The sequence below is a fragment of the Phascolarctos cinereus genome, unplaced genomic scaffold (assembly GCF_003287225.1).
Source record: "Phascolarctos cinereus isolate Bilbo 61053 unplaced genomic scaffold, phaCin_HiC Scaffold_5;HRSCAF=322, whole genome shotgun sequence".
Taxonomy (NCBI): domain Eukaryota; kingdom Metazoa; phylum Chordata; class Mammalia; order Diprotodontia; family Phascolarctidae; genus Phascolarctos; species Phascolarctos cinereus.
The window spans coordinates 59,768,963-59,788,904 of NW_027555958.1; the positions used below are offsets into that span (position 1 = coordinate 59,768,963).

The 19,942-nt window shown below is 42.4% G+C and overlaps 2 protein-coding genes and 1 non-coding gene across 10 annotated transcripts in view; 1 reads left to right on the forward strand and 2 right to left on the reverse strand.

The window, feature by feature from the left end:
* The window catches only part of ELAPOR1 (endosome-lysosome associated apoptosis and autophagy regulator 1), a 109,910-nt gene extending 101,804 nt beyond the window's left edge, over positions 1 to 8,106 (reverse strand). For both annotated transcript variants that reach the window (XM_021000583.2, XM_021000574.2), the window contains exon 1: positions 7,682 to 8,106. In XM_021000583.2, coding sequence (XP_020856242.1) covers positions 7,682 to 7,834 — 153 coding nt within the window. In that variant the 5' untranslated portion in view covers positions 7,835 to 8,106. The remainder of the gene's footprint in view (positions 1 to 7,681) is intronic.
* Positions 8,107 to 8,140: 34 nt separating this feature from the next.
* On the forward strand, positions 8,141 to 15,970 carry CFAP276 (cilia and flagella associated protein 276). Of its 7 annotated transcripts, none has more exons than XM_021000610.2 (6): positions 8,141 to 8,222; positions 9,127 to 9,246; positions 12,439 to 12,649; positions 13,373 to 13,488; positions 15,191 to 15,321; positions 15,793 to 15,970. In XM_021000610.2, the coding sequence occupies exons 3-6, from the start codon at positions 12,509 to 12,511 to the stop codon at positions 15,861 to 15,863; spliced, it is 459 nt and encodes a 152-aa protein (XP_020856269.1). In that variant the 5' UTR covers positions 8,141 to 8,222; positions 9,127 to 9,246; positions 12,439 to 12,508; the 3' UTR covers positions 15,864 to 15,970. The 7 variants fall into 7 exon arrangements, with proteins under 7 accessions (XP_020856269.1, XP_020856283.1, XP_078011105.1 ...); XM_021000624.2 differs by having other exon boundaries at positions 12,533 to 12,649; XM_078154979.1 differs by lacking the exon at positions 8,141 to 8,222 and adding an exon at positions 8,224 to 8,273.
* A 3,505-nt stretch (positions 15,971 to 19,475) lies between these two features.
* On the reverse strand, positions 19,476 to 19,942 carry LOC144458140 (small Cajal body-specific RNA 2). Its single transcript, XR_013487691.1, has one exon.

A 19,942-nucleotide genomic window follows, 5' to 3' on the forward strand; every position in this document is an offset into this window, starting at 1 on the left:
TATTCAATTGATAAAGCAACCGTGAGTTCCATCCTGCAGTTCCAACAGCAAGCCTTTCTTTGTGTGCCCTGACTCAATAATTAGTCACATGTATATGGGGACTTCAGTTTTGCTAAGTTCTTTCCTCAGAACAACACTGTCAAGTAGATAGCATAGTTATTATTATCATCCCCATCTTTCAGATGAGGCTACCAAGCCTTAGAGAAGCCAAACTACTTTATCAGAGTCACACAGCTCATATCCAAGCCAGAATCTGACACCCAGCTCTCCCTGACTCCAAAACCAGGGCACATGCAACTGCTCCATGCTGCCTTTCAATCAATAATCAATCAATCAATATTATTAAGCACCTACTATGTTCCAGGTACTCTGCTAAGCACTTCGGAGACATTTCACTACTAGACACCTCTGTATGCCTGGAACAATGACATCACTGACCTTGGAGATTTTCAGATGAAAACAAAATCACCTGACCAACTGAGATAATGTTCCATTTAGGAGGGAAAAGTAAAAGAGCCTATGCCCTCTGTTGAAAGACTGGGGACAGGGCGACAAGTCCTACAGAAAGATGATAAGATTGCAAATTTCCTTCTTAGAATGAGGTATACACGGATCAAACTAGAGAAGATCATGTAAGCTTTGTCTGACATGGAACATCAGTGAGCCAGCTTCGAGTGCAAACTTTAACTCTGCCAATATTCCAAAAAGCCCTGATGCCAGGGCTCAGTATTTCTTGGAAGCTGGTTCTTCAAATGTCCAAAGTTCTGTGTTCTACTTATTTTTCCAAACTTGAACAGGTGAGAAGAACGATACTGAATTTGACTGTGATTAAACTGTTATTGGGGCAGCTAGGTGATACAATGGATAGAGCACCAGGGCTGGAGTGAGAAGGACCTTGAGTTCAAATCTGGCCTTCGACACTTACTAGCTGTGTGACCCTGGGGAAGTCACTTAACTCCTTGCCTCAGTTCCTCATCTGTCAAATGGGAACATGTAGAAGGAAATGGCAAACCGCTCCAATATCTGCCAAGAAAATCCCATGGACTTAGTCCATGGGGTCACATAGAGTTGGACACAACTGAACAACAACAAACTGTTATTAGTTAAAAATATATACTAAATTAGTTATTAAACATACACAATTAGTAGTTATTAAACCACTAATTATTAAACAGTTACTAAAATGAAATCTAATTCAACCAGCCAAGGCATCAGGATGTTTCCCAGATGACCAGTGTGGCTACTCCCACTCTTCATCCATTCTGTCAAGCTCCCCTCCCTTCATAATGTCCTCAATCTTCCCCACCTCCCTGGCATCACACAGAGTGTTAACAATAGCTAGAAGAAACCTCAGAAGGTCAACATTTCCAAGAGGCTCTAAACCTTTGCCTGATTCTAGGAATTATCCACCCTCCTAAGTACAAGTGGTCCAGTCCAAGTTGATTACACTGTTTTGGTAATGAGGGCACCCTTACCAAGGCATGCAGGTTTTACTAACTAGTGACTAGTGGCACTTTGGAAAAATAAAATTGGTTAGGAAATGAGGCTGGGCTGTTTTAGAATTAAAACTGAACTCACCAGAATTAATTTATTTGTGTGGCTCCAGTTCCATGGAATGGTACAAATTGCACAAGGGGTCATCATACCTTGAGAAAGGAGGACTAGATGACCTCTTGAGTTTCTTCCAGTCCCAAGATCATCTAATTCTTTAGTTCCTCCCACCCCCATAAAATAACATAAAAGTTACATAGATTGTTTTGTTGTTGTTCAGTCATGTCTGACTCTTCCTGACTCAGTGGACCATAGCATGCCAGGCCCTTCAACCTGAAGGGCTCATCTTCCAATGTCATCTCTTTAATCATTTCATTCCTGTCCCTGGGATTTTCTCAGCAAAGATACTGAAATGGTTTGCCATTTCCTTCTCCAGTGGATTACCTTTTGTCAGAACTCTCCACTATGACCTGTCTATCTTGGGCAACCTGCCTGGCAGAGCTCATAGTTTCATTGAACCACACAAGCTCCTCGGCATTGACAAGGCAGTGATCCAGGAGAGACCTGAATAGTAATCTATGTCAAATAAAGTAGAAATTTTTGATTTCCTCTCTGGAAAACACTTTCCCCAGAGAGGTCAGTATATTTGCAACACCCAATTTAAATAATCCAAAGACATAAGGAATAATTTCATATTTGCCATGTTAACACACTATTTTCTGAAAGCTAGAGGAAGGTGTATCTTCTGTACTAACCCTTCTTTCTACAGAGCTGGAACCACAAATAAGGCATTGCCATGAAGCAGGGAAACAATCCACCAAGGCTTGTTTGTCTTCCCAGCTGATACAAAAGTAGATCAGTAAAGAGAATTTAGAGCTGAAAAGCTATGTGTTTACATACCCTAACAAAGCTCCTCCTTACAGCTTCCTAACATCTGTTAATGGTACTGTTAATTCTCCCACTTCCTCAGCCTTCAGAGTCATGACTGTTAGGTGACTCCTCCTTTGCCTACTACATATAACCAGCCTCCAAACACTGATTATTTTAATTAGAACCTTCAGTCTTACTCCTTCCACTCTAATTGAAGACCTTGCTCTCTCTCACTTTTAGACTCATAAGTGATCAGCCATTTTCCAGTCCCTCTGATCCCCTCTGTTCTGTTCACTACAACCACAGTAATAGTCCTATAGCACCACTTTGATCACGTTACTCCTATGCTCAAACACCTTCAATGGTTTCCACTGTCAGTTAATGAAAACCAAATTCCAAGACTTTCCCAATATGGCTCTAAACAACTTGCATAATTCCATTGTCTTCTAAATCCTCTATATGTATGTATGTTCCAGTCAAGTTGGACTACTCAGTGTTCCCTGCATCAAACCTGAATTTTTCTCACTGGCATGCTTTTGCCTCATATGGTTTATCTAGATTTTAGCAAAGCTGTTAATATTTCATATGATTTTTGTAGAAAAATATGAAGGGGCATAAGCTAGACAATAATACAATTGGATGGATTTGGAACTGGTTAAATGATTGGACACAAAAGGTAGTCAATAATGTTTCTGTCCACTTAGAGTTCTTTAGGAGAGTGCCCTAGGGAGCTATGCTTGATTCTTTGCTATTTAACATCAATAGAAAAAACAACAACAACAAAAACCCGACATAGATATTATGTTAATCAAAGCTGGAAGAGATAGCTAACACAATGGAGGATAGAGTCAAGACTCAAAAAGATTTTTATAGGTTATAATGCTGGGCCCAAACCAGTAAGATGAAATTTGGGACGGATAAATCTAAATTTGGTTTCCAAACAAACAAAAAACTTCACAAGTACAAGACAGGGGAGAAGTGGCTAGACAATCACTTGTTTGAAAGAGATCTGGGGGTTTTAGTGGACCACAAACAAGTTCAATATAAGTCAACAGTGCAATATGGAAGCCCAAAAAGTTAATGCAATCTTGCGTAACATTAAGAGTTATCACTTCCAAGAATGTCAGGAGGTGATAGTTCTGCCATACTCTGTCCTACATCTGGAATACGGTATTTAGTTCTCAGCATCATGTTTTAGAAAGGATGTTGATAAATTACAGGGCATCCAGTGAAGGGCAATCAGGATGACTTTCAGTTCATGTCACATGAGGATTGGCTGAAGGAAATGCTGAGGTCTGGGAATCATTTCTTGCAGGAGGTGGGACTTCAGCTGATGCTTGAAGGAGTGACTACTATTTAGCAGATGTTCAAATATTTACTGAGAAAAGGAATGAATAATGATAAAAAATGATTGTTTCATAAGAATAGAAAGTGACCCACCAACAGTGACATTAGCCATTTGGTATTTTAAAGTTCTCTGTTCTTTTTTTTTTTAATTGGACAGGGCTCACCCTGAAACAAACACCCATCTTTTTTTTTTAACACTAATATTCTCCCAGTGATGCTATCTGGTTGCAAATCATAGAACACTGAAGTGTCCAATGAGCCAAAATTGCAGGCCACCCAGAGGGCAATGGAGGGGTACGTGGTGGGAATATAAACAATGACTAACTAGCTGCAAAAAAGAAATAGGTCAAAGGCGTCTTTCCAAGAGCTGTGACAGGAAGACAAGGCCAGTCACGTATCAAAGAGAACAGGATAACAGGTAGGCAGCCCAAATAGGACACTGTGACCCATGGAATATTAAAAGACTTGGGTGGGACCCCTATGGAGGATTTATTGGAGAACATATAAGAGTCAGCCAGGATGAAGAGTAGAAAGGTTGCAGTCTTCAACACTGAAGACAGCACCATGTCATTAAGACCATTGATATGTGCAAGTACTAAGGAAGTACTAGGTATAACTTGGAGCTAGTAAGGGTTCTTCAGGTCCAAGGATTAGCTAAAATTCAGTTTTGTGTATTAGAAATCTTTTTTTTTCCCTAGAGGATTCTCCTCTTCAATAAATCTAGAAGGTTCCTCTAAAAAGAGATAAGGGAGCCACACATCTGGCAACCCTAGCTCCCGGTTTCTGAACAAAGAAGTTCAGATCAAAGACATTTTTTCTGGTCCTATATTCTTTAATGGAGATATGCTGCTATCACAAGAAATATTCCATCAGGAATCAGTCAGCACTGAGCCAGCACTAGCTTGGGAGCCATAAAATGATTAATTAAAAACAAACACCTAAACAGGATATTTCTTTTTGCTGCTGATATTGAGAGTGACTCTGACCATGGTATATCTAGAAACAGACCTGTGAAGCCTTAGCACACAATAAAGTGTCAAGAACTCACACTCATCCTGCCACCTCTGCCCCAACTAACCAAGTGATTTAGTGTTTCTTCTGCCTTATTAGAACCCTAGGGTATTGCCCTGGCTCTCAGGAACCAAGGAAACGTCACCAGCAGTTGGCAGAAGGGTTAGAAGCAATTAGAATGCCACTAAAAATGACTTGCCTCATTCAAGGATTTCAAGGCTCAAATGCAAATCTATATAGGGTGTTTCCAGCATTGTGTAAATGCTGGTTTGTTATTAAATGCAATGGCTTTGCTTGGGCCTGTAGCCCTTGGCCAAAAAATATTTCCTATCATAAAATATCTTGGGCTGGAATCTCCAGTACGGGTTTATCAGAAGTCCACATGGAGATCTTAAAACTGAAATGCTCTCTAGCCAAACTAGAGGTGAATTTTCCCTCTCTAAGATTATGTTATGTGTATGATTTAGGAATCCAGAGTCTTTTAGGATCTATCAAGACTATCAATGAAGTGAATTTATTTCCTTCTTGGAGGTGGATTCTGGGAGTCTCAGGTGATTTGCTGGTCATCGTTTGGAGAAGGTGTGTGCAAACAATGCTGTACTAGCTGCCAGCTCCAGTAGCCTGTCTCACAAACTCACAGGGCTAGATTATGGTCTAACACAGTCTAGGGGAAAGAAAACTAGAGGGCTTCAAGAATATGAAGGAGAAAGTCTAAATTCATATAGCAAATTCATATAGCAAAAGATTCCCTATAGTTTGTTGTGTTTATAATAGTGAGGACACTTGTTTAGATAGATATTACTAATTTAAAGGCAAAAGTTTGTGTTCCCAAATATTAATTTCCTCCCCACATTGAGATTAAATAATTTGTTGTTAAACTTTTCCCATTTTCTCCTAGTTTACAAAAATTCTAATGGGAATTGTTAATTCAGTGGTAGAACTCTACTCTTCCATTCCAGAGCCCCCAGATTTGATTTCCAACTAAAATAACTTGTCTGGGCTAAGTCAGTTAGGATACAGTGCTGCTAAAGCTTAAGTTGGGCATCTGATCTCTATGGGCCAAGAAACTCTTAAGACATATGCTGTGTCTAGTTGTACCTTGTGAGAGTATGACAGCTGACTGAAATCCATGATCATTGCTAGAAAAGAAAATCAAATCCTATATCATACTGATAATGTGTTAGTAGCATCATCTTCAAATATCAGTCAGTCAACAACATTTGTTATGTGCTTACTATGTGCCTGACACTGTGCTAGCTAAGTGCAGATTATAAAAAGAGAGGCAAAGACATGGTCCCTTCTTTCAAGAAGCATACATCCTAATGGGGAAGACAATATGTTAATAACTAGGCACATATTGATACATACAAAATGGATGAAAGATAATCTCAGAGGAGAAGGCACTAGCCTCAGGGAGAACAGAAAAAGAGCTGCAGAAGGTGAATTTTGAGGTACTGAATTTGAGTACTGAATGAAACCAGGGGAACTGAGGCAAAAGTGAGGGAACAGAGCATGAGGGACAGCGAGTGCAAAAGCACAGGGACAAGAGATGGACAGTCTTACAAGAGGAACAGCTAACAGGGCAGAATAGGTGGATCATGGAAATGGTGGAGGTGAATAAAGTATAAAATGACTGGAAAAGTAGAAAGGAGCCAGATTATCAAGAACTTTAAATGTCAAACAGAGTAGTTTACACTGGATCATGAGGATAATTAAATATGTGAAGGGAAGCATATTCATTTAAAAATTCATGTCAAACTCCTCAATTCTCTTTTCATGGCCTGGACAGCAGACTTACAAGCTACCAGGAAGTGGAATAAAACCCCAAAGTGTTCTCTTTTTGTCTATCCAACAATCACTGGCAAATAAGTTTCATAAAAATGTTATGTAAAATTTGGGATTTGCAATTATTTTTGCCATTTGGAACCTGACCTGTTTTGAAATAGCTAACATTTCTCAGAGATTGCAGAGCAATATCTATTGTGTCTCCCCTAATGCTGTAAATGCTCTATTACTGCTGTGCCATATGGTTAGGAAAAGTTACTCAATGGAGAACCAAAACCATCCTGTCATTTCACTATTCTAGAAACTCAAGAAGTTTTGCTACTTTTAATACTATTCACTATTCCTATATGTAAAAAAAAAAGGATTTCAAGAGTTAATTGGTCAACTTACTAAATTATGAATTGTGCTACCAACATTTCAGAAACATTTGGAAAATCCAGCTTTTAGGCAAGTTCAGAAATCCAGAAAAGCTGTAGGGATTGACTGAAGGAGAATATACTGAAAGAACTCAAAGAACTACCTGGAAGGAGACAGTATCCTGGCCAGATACAAAACAAAGCAGTTTCTCCCTTAAAAGCTACAGAGAGGAAAGATCCTGGTCCCTTTCTCAGCCTGAAAAGTTACTGGATTTAATCCTGGAGAAGTGATTTTTTTTTTTGGGGGGGAGGTGACCTTGGTTCACTTTTCTCTCCCCTCCACCCTAATTCTTCCCTTGAAAATGCAAACTGGTCAACTCGTTCACTTTGCCTTCTTCCTTCCACTTTCCTAACTCCACTCTCCTATCACTTCACCCCTCTTCTTTCTGAGGCTCCATCATATTTTTAGCACTTTGTTTTGAACCATTCTGATTATTTTCTCCTACTTTCCAGAGGAAGGACGTTTCCTTCTTCCATTCTCTCCTGCTTCAGTGGCCCAGGCTCCTCTATTCCTAAGCAACAGACGAGCTGAGGTTGGACAACCAAAGGGTGAAGATATTCTATTTCCTAAGACCTCTAGGGGTTTGACATTTCTATGACGCCACAGTCTTTCCCACCTTCCCTCCCTCCCCGCAGGAACCCAAACTCTTTGGGCCTCTGAAAGTAGCTGGTGCCTTGGTCCCAAGAAGTCTCCACCTGACTCCTCCTCTCTGGCTAAGGGGAGTGGGGAGGAAGGAACATCTGGGAGGAGGTTATGGTACCTCTTTGCAGGCGTGAAGCTCGGTTCCCTGAGCCACCTGGAAAGCAGTCCCAGCCCAGAGCAGCCGCAGCAGCAGTAGGAACACAGCAGGAGGCCTCTCAGTTCTGTCCCAGTCTCTGGTAGAAGGATGGAGGCTGCTCCCAGCTCTAGCCATAGCGCTGCCAGGAGAGAGCGCAGCCTCAGGTGCTGCTGCTGCCACCGCTTCTGCTGGCAGAAGGAAGCAGAACCGGGAGGGAGGCACAAGGGGGGAGGATGCAAGGGGTTGGGCTTGCCTCAGTCACCTCCCCGCTTCTAGCCCAGGGCCGCCCATCCTCCTCCTTCCACCTTCCCCTTCTCCTCCTTCTACCGGCGTCGCCTTGGCAACCACCTCCTCCTCCCTTCCGCGCGGGTGGGGAAGGGACCACGCGCAGTGCCTTTGCCGCTCACCTGCCCGTCGCCATGGCAGCAGCAGCCGCCAAAGCTGCCGCCCAGGCAAACGCGCCGCGTGGGAGGGCACGCGCTAGAGGGCTGCAAACGGTTTAACAGACACGGAAACTGCGCGTGTAAGTGGAGCTTGAGACATTAAACAAAAATTCTACTGGTTCGTGGTCCAGGTGCCGAGAGAGGGGGGGGAGGAGAGAGAGAGAGAGAGAGAGAGAGAGAGAGAGAGAGAGAGAGAGAGAGAGAGAGAGAGAGAGAGAGAGAGAGAGAGAGAGAGAGAGACAGAGAGAGAGAGAGAGAGACAGAGAGAGAGAGAGAGAGAGAGAGAGAGAGAGAGAGAGAGAGAGAGAGAGAGAGAGAGAGAGAGAGAGTTTAAATGAGGCTTCTTACGTAATGTAGTTCTCTATTTTAGGGAGCTGCTTCTCAAAGTCTTCTTTCCTTCACTCTAAAGGCAGACTCTCTCTTTTAACTGGGAGCTTTACCTGTTAACTGGTGCTAGGTCAGTCTTGTCTTGTCTAGGAAACAGAAGTGTTTGCTAAGGGAGAGAAAAAGGGAAGAAGTAAGGGCTACCATTTGAGAAACAACTGGTGTAGTGGATGAAGAGCCGACCTTGGTGTCAAGAAAACCTAGTCTGTGACACATATATGGCTTTGTGACTATGTCTCTCCCGGCTCCAGATAACTCTGAGACTAGTAGTTACAAAGAACCTGCTGATCAGCCTTAGTAGAGAGAATTTCTTTGCTGGGAGTTCCCCAAACCAATAATAATAACTAACATTTATGTAAGTGGTTTACATATAATTATCCCATTTGTGAAATCACAGGTCCAGTTCCAGCGGCCCCTCAACTTTCAAAATACAGAACACTTTCCAGTGCGAATAAGTAAATACCTCTGCCCTTAGGGGAACAAGAGTACAAAGGTGGGAGGGAGACCTTGAGTGACAGACAGGAGGCATCATATGTCAGGCTAGTCAAACTACCACAACCACCTTGATCACTATCTTCTCTCCTATCTTGACGGAGACAGTTTGGGACTCTGAATTCAACCAAGAGTCTTGGGAATAGTAATGCTTCCAGCTCAGTGCCCAGAGCCATCATCCTGGGAAGAAACTCTCGTGAAAATGCATCCTGGCAACTGCTCATGCAGGTAGGTGCTCTAAGAAAAGAAAGTTCTTGTCTCCCAAGTCTTTGACACCGTCCAATGGTTCAACATTAGAAACCTATGATTTTTATCAGTGGAAATGACATTAAAGAAGGGGCATTACTATCTAAATTCTAAGGACCACGGGAATTTTTCCATCTGATTTGCAGCTGAAACCTTTCATGTGTTGTCTACTCCATGAGAATGTTAGTTACTGGAGGACAGAGACTATCTTATTTTTTATTTGTATCCTTTGCGTTTAGAATGTTTTATTCATTTATTCATCTGAATTGTGGCTCTGATATTCACTAGGTGGCCATAGGTAAGTCACTTAAACCCTCTGAGTCTCAGTTCCCCCTGCCCATTTGGAGATAAAAATAGTTGCACTGGCCACTTCACAGGACTATTAAGAAAAGTGCTTTGCTAATCTTACAACGCTAAAGAAATACAAATAATTATGTCGAATTCCCCAATAGTTTTGCCAAGGGCAGAAATGTCATTTTCCTCCTACCTAGCGAAAGTAACTTTCCACACCGTCTTTCATGACTTTTTTCCCAAAGCAGAAATCTCAAGACGTGTACTGTCTGTCTCCACGTGAGGCAAATTCTCTCCTGCAGACTCCCGAAAAGCTGTGGGTTTCCTTTGCGACACTGTTCCCTAACCCAGTGCAGAGGATTGAGCGTTAGACCTGGAATCAAGAAGACTTGAGTTCAAATTTAGCCTCAGACACTTAGTAGCTGAGTGACCCTGGGCAAATCACTTAATCCTGTTTGCCTCAGTTTCCTCATCTGTAAAATAAACTAGAGAAGGAAATGGCAAACCACTCCAGTATTTTTGCCAAGAAAACCCAAAATGGGATCGCGAAGAGTCGGACACGACTGAAAAACGACTGAACAACCCTCCCCAGACCTCGCAAAGTTTCTCTGGCAGCTATGTGTCGTCACTCAGACTAGCTCAAATCCTGCCGCTAGGGGCCTCTCTAGTCACAGAGGAGGCAGGGTGTCGCCTAGCAACCTGTGCATGGGATTCCAAACAAGTGGCATTCGAGATCTGCATTTGTTAGCGTGGCTGGTTCTGCGCGCTTTGACGGAGTTCGCTTCTCACTATGCCTCCTACTCGAGACCCCATACAAAGCCCCAAGTTCGAGAGTGAAGATACCCACGTGGGCAAAAGGGACTCCCAGGTATATCTCCAGGGATCGAGGTTGGGGGGAGTAGGGGTGGGGGGCTTCATTTCCTTTCTACAAGGCAGAGAGACATGTGGGCAAAAGAACACAGGGAGAAAGAACACAAGATTTCGAATCTGAAGACGGGTTAGAGTCCTCGTTCAGACTATTGACCTGCTGTATAACATCAGGACAGTCATAAACTCCTTGGCCTGGAAGGCTTAGTCATCCAGAAAACTTATTTATAAATAAACGACCACTATTGTTATCCTGTGAGGAAGCTATCAAGGTCTTAGTCTTCCTATGTAGGCTTTTGGAAATTGATGGATTCATGGGATGTCCTGGAGATTCGCTTTTGGGTAACAGGTCTTATAGTACTCCAAAGTGAGCAAGATTCAGTTTAAAGCAATGTAACTTTATACTAGCTCCATTTTCCTAAGTATCTCGGTATCCTATCTCAGTATCCTATCACTTCAGCCTTGAGTCATTCAAAGTGAATAATGCAGTGCCATGAAAGGAAGTGCTCTAAAAGAGTCATACATGTATTTTCAATACTATCCTTCAATCCTTCCAAACTCCTGGATTTTTAAAATGTTATAGCAACAACAAACATTTGTCAAGGCCCTCAATTTTTCATAGGACTTTGCAATGATTTTTCTTTTGCATTTTCTCATTCACCCTCGTATATTAAATATTTGTGTATTTCTTTTTCCTTCTTCATCAGACCCTGAGATCCTTGAGAACAGGAACAGTGTCTGTCTTTGCATCCTCAGCCCTGTAACAATGTTTCCAATAGAGTAGCCAATTTGAATTGGAAGTAAGCCCAACTATATGCAAGGCACTATAATTTTTCATAAGTGATTTGGATGCTTGAAGTGGAGAAGGATAAGAGAAATTAGAGTAATTGCTACTTTATTGTGTGTGGGGGGGTTTTAGGCAATTGGGGTTAAGTGACTTTCCCAGGGTCACACAGCTAGTAAGTGTCAAGTGTTTGGTCTGAGGCCAAACTTGAACTCAGGTCCTCCTGACTTCAGAGTGCTCTATCCACTGCACCACCTAGCTGCCCCTGTAATTGCTACTTTAGAGCAATTTTTTTTTACAGGAATTCGGATGGGTTTGGGGGAAAGCCCAAGCAAGTTATTGTTTTACTCCGCCATCTTGGCTCCACCTCCCCCTTTTTTTTACTTTTTGGTGAGGCAATTGAGTTAAGTGACTTGCCCAGGGTCACACAGCTAATTAAGTGTCAAGTGTCTGAGGTCGAATTGCTACTTTATGGTGAAAAAACAAAAGAGCTTTATTCTGTCTCCTAATGCTTGTAGGGCATGTAGCTCACAATCAGAAACTTTTGCTCTAGAGAGGTAAAAAGCAGGCATTGAAATAACTTCATGACTATATGGTATACTTAGCTTTAATGTGATTATATTAGCTTATAAGATAATGGGGTTTTACCTGTAGTTAGGGTATTAGTTATGTTTTGATGCTTCCCTAACTTTTTTCCTTTCCTATCCTATGAGACTGTTTTATTCTCCTTGACATCTCTTTATCATGACAGTGGTAGACCAGCCCCATCATTTAAATTTTTTTCTTTTCTTTGCCTCTGTGACAAATTATCCTGTTTTTCCTGTCTCTTTTACCACTTCTTTGTTCTTCCAACTTCTGCATGAATTTCTCCCTTCCTATCTTTGCTTTTCTTTTTTCATTTCTCCTCTCTTTGAGAAAGCACAACCACTCTCATGGTTTCAATTATCACCTTTTTGCAGCTGACTCCTGAATCTGCATCTCCAGACAGTCTCTTCCAAACTCTAGACCAGTATCTACATGACCACTGCTAAGGCATTTACACTTGGATACTGTCACTCCAAATCTCAACATCTCTAAGTTGAAACTCACCTTATTGTCAAACAAGCATCTCCTCTTGACTTCCCTATTTCATTGTACGATAACCATCATTCTGCCAGTTATCAAGACTTGAAACATTCAAGGGTCAAGATTCTGGATTCTGACAATAATTATCATCCTTTATCTAACTCTAGAGAGTCGGCTTCTCGATGCAGAGGAACAAGTGGATAGCTGTCATGAAAACCACCAGGACGTAGCCCTCTGATGGCTGTGATTTGTGTCTTACAGAAAGCCCCCTACACCAGCCCAGCCCATATTATCCAGCAGCAGGATCCTTGGAACCGGCTCTATGCAACTACCACAGTTGCCAGTGTCAGGCGGGATGTATATTTCTATGACCCAGAGGTACAGAGAACTAAGAATCCATTTCTTACTGTCCCGGAACCATTAGGAAAACAAATTTTTAAAGAAATACGGTCAGACTTGGACCTTTTTGGAAGGTCTGTCCTTCCTTATCTATAATCTAAAGGTCTACCAAGAAAGTAATCCAGAACTCTCCTGCCCCACTTCCCCTTCCCCCTGCCCCATTCACAGATTTCTGGAAAAAGAATCACCAAGAGAAAATACTGTTCTTGGCTCTGGTTCACCTTGAGTAAGTCTAAGTCACTGTCCTTCTGTGGACTTCCCACGTTCAATTGGCTAAAATGCAAGAGGAGCCTAACCATGGAATGGATTAATATTGATCTCACATAGTACAAGTCAATTATAAAATCCTCTCAGAGGTCTTTATTAGAAAGGGGAGTAGGGATTAGACTCATCTAAATCAGAAAATCAAACTTAATAATAGTTATAGGATTATTGTGTTAAGCATTGAATAGTGCCTCTTATGCAGGGTGTCCCAAAAGTCTTAGTGCAGTTTTAATCTGTTAGAATTCAAAGCAACAGCTTTTAAGCTATTAGAGCTTCAAACAGCACTGAGACTTTTGGGACACCCTGTATCAGGACTTGCTGCTGGGTGTCAGCCCAAGTAGAGTCCCTACTAAGCTCTTTGGGGGAGAAGTAAAGAGGAATAGAGCTTGGCAAGAGCAAAAGGCCTATAAACAACTGTCCTGCTGGCCTCCACTGCAGATCCCCTTGGATGACTTGGATTTCCGAATAACATCCTTGTACAATCACCATACTGGATTGTTTCAGGACAAGGCACAGACACTAATCCATCAGGAGACCATTAATGATACCCATGGGTAAGTGGATTAGACAGTGAATTCTAATAAGAGCAGTCAGTAACTTAGTGGGAAAAGTCTGGCCCCAAGCTTCTTTGCTGAATCTACCTACCACCTTCTCACTTCGATATCTCAATATAATTATGTCAAGGATTTTGTCAGGAAGGATCTGACTTCTCCAACCTAGGGAACTCCTGGCAGATTGCAACCCTTCCATCACTTAGTAGGTAAATCTCAGGGAAGTTGACTAAAGCCTAGGATCACACTAAGTACCATAAAGAGAATTGGAACTTAGGACATTCTGACTCCAAATCTAGTAGTCCCATCCACTAGGCCACTAGGCCACATTGTTTCTGCAATAGGATCACAAAAGGTAAATTGTTGGCCAAAAAAAATTAATATTCTAATTTATATATACACACACAAATATATTTTGTATGTGTATATTTCTTATATGTGTGTATATATACACACATACATACCTGGTATAATCTTTTCATGGTTTTCAATAAATGTCTAAATGGACAGAAATCCCTCCATGCCCTCCCTTGCTAGATATTCCTATACACCAGTCCACTCTAGCTGCTCAGCAGAAATACCCTTGGAATCAATTCCAATCAATTTCCCGTTTTTTTGCATCAGTTGGGACACATAAGCTCAAGATACAGAGGACTGAAAATTATTTTTCTCTAGCTCTGGGCTGGCCTAACTTGAATAAATGATAATCTCATTTATACATACCTTCAACACTTTAAAGCACTTTTCTCACAACATCACCCTGTAAAAGGTAGTACATATAGTATTATTCCCATTTTACAGATAAGGAAACTGAGACTAAGACATTAAGTAACTAGCCTAAGGTCAATGGGCAAAATTATTTTAAAAAATGTTTAATCTGCAATTCAATTAAACACTTAGAACTACTATTATGTAAGGCTTAGGCCCTGAGGATACAAAAACAGAACTGAAAATGCCCTTGCCCTACTGGAAGGGGACCTTATCAGTAGAGAGGAATGTGTAGGTATTAATCATGTCAGAGCTGGGGTTTGAACTCAGGTCTCCAGACACCAAGGCCAAAGCTCCTGCCACTATACTAAGACTCTTCTCAGTTTTTTCCCCAAAGAAAATCAAGATTTGGACCCACAGGATTTGAATCCAAGTCCTACCTCATCCATTATGCCTCACTGCCTCCTCCACTTAATCATTGTATGAACCTGAGCTAGTCAGCGGTTCATAGGATCACTGATTTGGAGAGGGAAAGGAACTGAGAGGTCATTGAATCCAACGCCCTCATTTTACACCTGGGAAAACCAAGGCCTACAGAAGGTAGATGACTTGATCACAGTTGGTGAGTGTTCAGAGAACACTGGAAAAAACAAATTTTCTGACTGCAAGGTCACTGCCCTATCCACTACTCCACCCTGCCTCTCAATTCCTCACGTGGGCAGGAGGATGAAAATCCTTCTACTGTCTATTTCACAGGATCAAATGAGAAAATGTGTGCAAAAAAAAATTATATATATATATATTATACATTTTATATATATATATATATATATATATATATGAGTAGTTTTTTTAATCACAACTTAAAGTGACTTTGAAGTTTAAAAAAAAACTGACCACATGAAGGTTGAGCTTCTGAAATGCTATTCTTACGGGTCAGCTTTGGAATTCTGCTGTGTTTGTCCCTCCTCTGGCTTCTTTCCCTGGTTTGTTCCAGATCTGTCAAATTCCAGTATCCAGATGAGATACTGCCTCCTCCTCCCCTACCTCCCATTACGACTCCAGCAATGATGAGACACTGGGTCAGCCCCAAGAAGGACTCAATCCACAGTGTCCAAGGGACCATAGGTGAGGCTGGTTGATAACTGGGGAGGCAGATGTGGAAAGTGTGTCTTTTAAAAAGGCCCATAAGACATAAGCTTTCCTTATTGAAAGCAGTGATGGAGACATTTAGGGAGTTAGGTGGTGTCTGGTGGTGCCACCTACTGGGGAAAATGAGGTCTGGGGAGCATATGGGTTGGCTCAATCTAGCTCAAGGAGACAAATGGCTACACAGAAAATTAACCTTAAAGGTAGAACCCAGGAGTGATGGGTATAGTATGAGAACTGAAGAAAGACAGCAGAAATTACTTTTACAGCAGGGGAAAGTTTTACTTCTGCAAAGCACTGCTCTACCTTTCCATGGCTGCATCCTGAACCATGAAATAGGAGTCTCCTTCAACAATGCACTGAGACCTCAGGGTTTGACAGGGGTTCTCAGAGAGAAGGCAGCTGACCTGAGCATCACAGCTTACTAACTTGTGTCTCATTTCTCTGCAGTGGCCCCTCACAACGCAGCCACCAATGGTGGCTATTCTCGCAAGAACGATGGTGGCTTCTTCTCCACCTAGTCTTACCATTGCCCACATAAGCAACCCAAACAGAGGCTCTGCCACCTGCTAGCCCCTCCCTCTGCTCCTCACCTCCATTAAATAAATTTGCGTTCAGATGAAACCTTTGAAGGTATCTGATGTTTCCCAGGTGGGAAGGGGGAAGCTTACCATCTGGATATCTGCAAAATGTGGGGAACTTTCCTCAGAGTCAAAAACAAACCCAAGCTAGAATTCTCAGTATTGAGGAAAAACATTTTGGATTTGGAACAGAAGAGCAAAGACTTGGGTTGGGGGGAGTAGCTTGTAAATTAGGAGCAGCTAGGTGTTACAGTGAATACAGTGCTGGGCCTACAGTCTGGAAGACTCATCTTCCTGAGTTCAAATCTGGCCTCAGACAGACAGTAGCTGTGTAACTCTGAGCAATTCACTTAACCCTTGTTTGCCTCAGTTTTCTCATCTGTAAAATGAGAAGGAAATGGCAAAACCACTCCAGGATCCAGGATCTTTGCCAAGAAAACCCCAAATAGGGCCATGAAGAACTAGAAATGACTGATCAACAAGCTTGTAAGTTAGTCACTTCTTTTTGTAGCTCTGGACACCCATTCCCATCAGGTCTTCTTAAACATAAGCTCCAAGAGTCCACGAGATTTCTTCCGCAGACATGAGTTACTGGGGATTTCTTTGGGGACCTAGGGAAGCATCCTTTGCAGTTCTGTTGGTCTTATCTGCCAATTAGAGTTTTAAGCCTAAGGTTCTGGGTTGTTTCTTTTCCACCTTCTCCTTCTACAATTTCCTTAACTCAAGGTCAAATTTCCCTTGAGCCTAGTCTATGCAATATGAAACATTAACACTAGTAACTTGTTAGAGAAGCACTACCCTCCAATATATAACATTATCCAGTACTTGGACTGAAATCTCTTGGATCTATGTGCTATTTGAATAATTGAGAGAAAAACTGAGAGTGGACCACTACTAATGAGTCAGAGGTGAGAGTCTGTAGTGTAGTGCACTTATGATAAGGGACCAGTGAAACAGATACAGCTCAGTACAAGCTATAGAAAGTAATCAGCTCGTCCTTGTGTAATTCAGTTGTCTAAGTTACTTGGGGGTCCAGTGGGAGGGACAGTTCCCTGAGCTGTTGCCAATCTCTTACATCATGATTTAGTCTAATCAGAACATTCAAATGGCACTCAAGGAGATTCAGTTTACTGTAAAATCCAGAACTAAAAAAATGTTGGTTTCTAGGTCATTATAGTAGCTAGCAATTTCATCCTGATACCTGGCATTTTTCTACCAGAAAAATAACATCAGAAAGGCTGACTTTACTTTCTGTCTGTGCTTGTGGCCCACAGGTAAGGGAAGGAATTTGACTTAATGGTTAGGACAAGCTATGTAAAGACAAAGACTAATAGAGTGAAATTAAAAGGTAGAAAATGGAGATAAACATGAAGAGAAGGGAGACAGGACTTGACAGATGGAATTGGGAATGGAGGCAAGATTGGGTATCTTTTTATTGGGTACCAATGGTTGTTCAGTTTGAAAGCCATTTAAGTATGTATTTCTTAGGGTTTTACAAAACTTAGGTGGTCTTTCTATACCCTTTCATTGGTTATTTCTATACCCAGTTCATGGTTATTTCCTCCATTCCTCCATTCACATGACTCCTAAATCTTTATTTTCACCTGGTGGGCACCCCATCCAACCACCCAGCCTCTTTCCACCAATCATGCATTTCTAGCTGACTACTGGTTATCTCTGTCCAGGCACCTGAAATTGAACATATCTGAAACTGAACTCATAACCTCATCCTCAACCTCCTAAATCTGCCTCCCCCAGACCTAATTTTATGTCAGTCACCTCAGTGTATAACCCTGAAGCCACATTAGATTCATATCTCTTTTTCCTCCCCACAGTAGAGTTGGATCATTTCTATCTGTGCAAATTTCTCATATCCAGTCTTCCTCCATTCCCAATGAAGTAATCTAGTTCAGGCATTTATTTTCTTTCAATTATTTTAACAGCTTCCTAATTGGATTCCCTGCCTCCCATCCATCTTCCACATTCCACCTGAATAATCTTCATCGCATCTGATCATGCCACTCCTCTACCCTTTTACTGGTTCCTTACTGCCTCCCTAATGAAGCAAATTTTTGACCCTGATATTCAAGGCCTCCCATAATCTGACTACACTTTAACCACCAATCTTTATTTCAATACTGTTCCTCTTCACATAATCCATGTTGTTCCAATCAAACAGGTCTGTTTCCTGGCCCTTATTTTCATCCTGTCCTTTCCCATTTCCATGTCTTTCTTTACTACTTCCCCTCTACCTAGAGAGCTTCAGAGACCTATTTTTCTAGGCCCAAATCAGATGCCACTTCCCTGAGAAGCATTGCTCCTCCAGATGAAAGCCATCTTTCTCTAAATCTTACCTCCCTTCACCACTCCTTTGCAACTTCAATTATTTGTGTACTTCACCCTCCATTACACTGTAAATTCCTTGAAAAGCAGTCACATTTTTGTAGTCCATGAATCTGCACTATTTTCCATACTTGGAATGCTCTCCTTCCTCACTTTAGCCTCTTAGCTTCCTTCAAAACTCAATTTAAATTCTACCTTCTGGAGGCTTTCCAGTTTACCAGCTTACCCCAAAACCTACTGAGACTTCTTTTCATCTGTTCTGTAGATATCTTGTTTTCAAGTTATTTACAGGTTGTCACTCCCATTAGAACTGAGCTCCCTGTAAGCTGGAAGAATAGTGCTTTCTTTGTATCCTTAGCACCTAGTACCTGGCACAGTAAACCCAAAATGCTTAGTGAGTTAGTTGACTAGTTAGAAGTCCTGCAAATTCTACTTCTACCCTACCTTTTAAGAACAAATAAACTTTACTCTCTTAGCTGCTAGTGTCTCCTCTCCCTCCTAATTTATATATACGTTGTGTATAGTCTATGTACATGATCTATATATCTTATGCATATATGTACATGTATATTTCCATATGTAATTTTATATACATAGGTATATAAATGTGGAGGGGAGACACACCAATTTATATGGGCACATACTGTTTCCTCCATATAAGGTTAGCTTTCCAGTGGATACTTTCCTGTTTGTCCTGTATCCCCAGTACCTGGCACATTATAGTGGGCAACTATTAAGTGGCTGATTGCTAATCCACTGTTAGTGATGGCTAACATAAAGCATCGGACCTGTCCAAAAGAAGCCAGGTCTAGAGCTATAAGAAATTTCAGGGGTCATTTAAGTCAAACCCCTTAATGTACAGCTGAGGAAATGGATGCCCCTAGAGCTTATGACTTGCCTAAAGCCAAAGCAACCAATTGGTGACCGTTTGAATTGCAACGCTGGTCCCCCAACTCCATCCAGCACTCCTATGGCCAGCTGAATTGTATTTATTCATTCTTTAACGTGAAAAGACCTTCAAATCGAAGAAAGGATGGCCACCACTATCCAAATCCTCATTTCGCAGAGGGCAGAGCCCCTAGTGCTCCGGCGCCGCTCCTCCCCGCACCGGGATGTCGAACTGGCCATCGTTATGGGGACGCCCGCCGGCCCCACTGGAGCTCAAGGGCGCTTGACAGCAGGGGGTCCGGGGGGGGCCCGATGGCTCGCTCAGATCAGAATCGCCTCGATACTCAAGGGCAGGGGCGAGCCCAGCCTCATCTATCTGATCAACTCATCACTTCTGAGCGCCCGGCCCGGCCCGGCCCGCGGAGGGGCTGGCTCGGGGAGCCCGGGAGCGGCCGCCGCCTGTTCGCATAGGCCTCGCCGCACAGCGCCCCGGCCACAGCTGGCTGGGGCTTCGCGGGAGGGGAGCTTCTCATCTCGGGTCGGGCCGGCGAGGCGGGAACCCGGCCCGATCAAATAAGATCAGAGTGTAGGGGGGGAAGGGCTCAGGAAGGGCCGGCTCGGCACGCGGGCACGCACTCTCCTTGCACGCACGCACTCGGCCTTGCACGCACACACATTCACTCCCCTTCCACGCGTCCTTCCATGCTAAACTCGGCCACCTCACGCACATCAAACGCCGCGCGTGCACAAACCTTACCACTACCTAGACCGAGATCCCGCCTATAAAA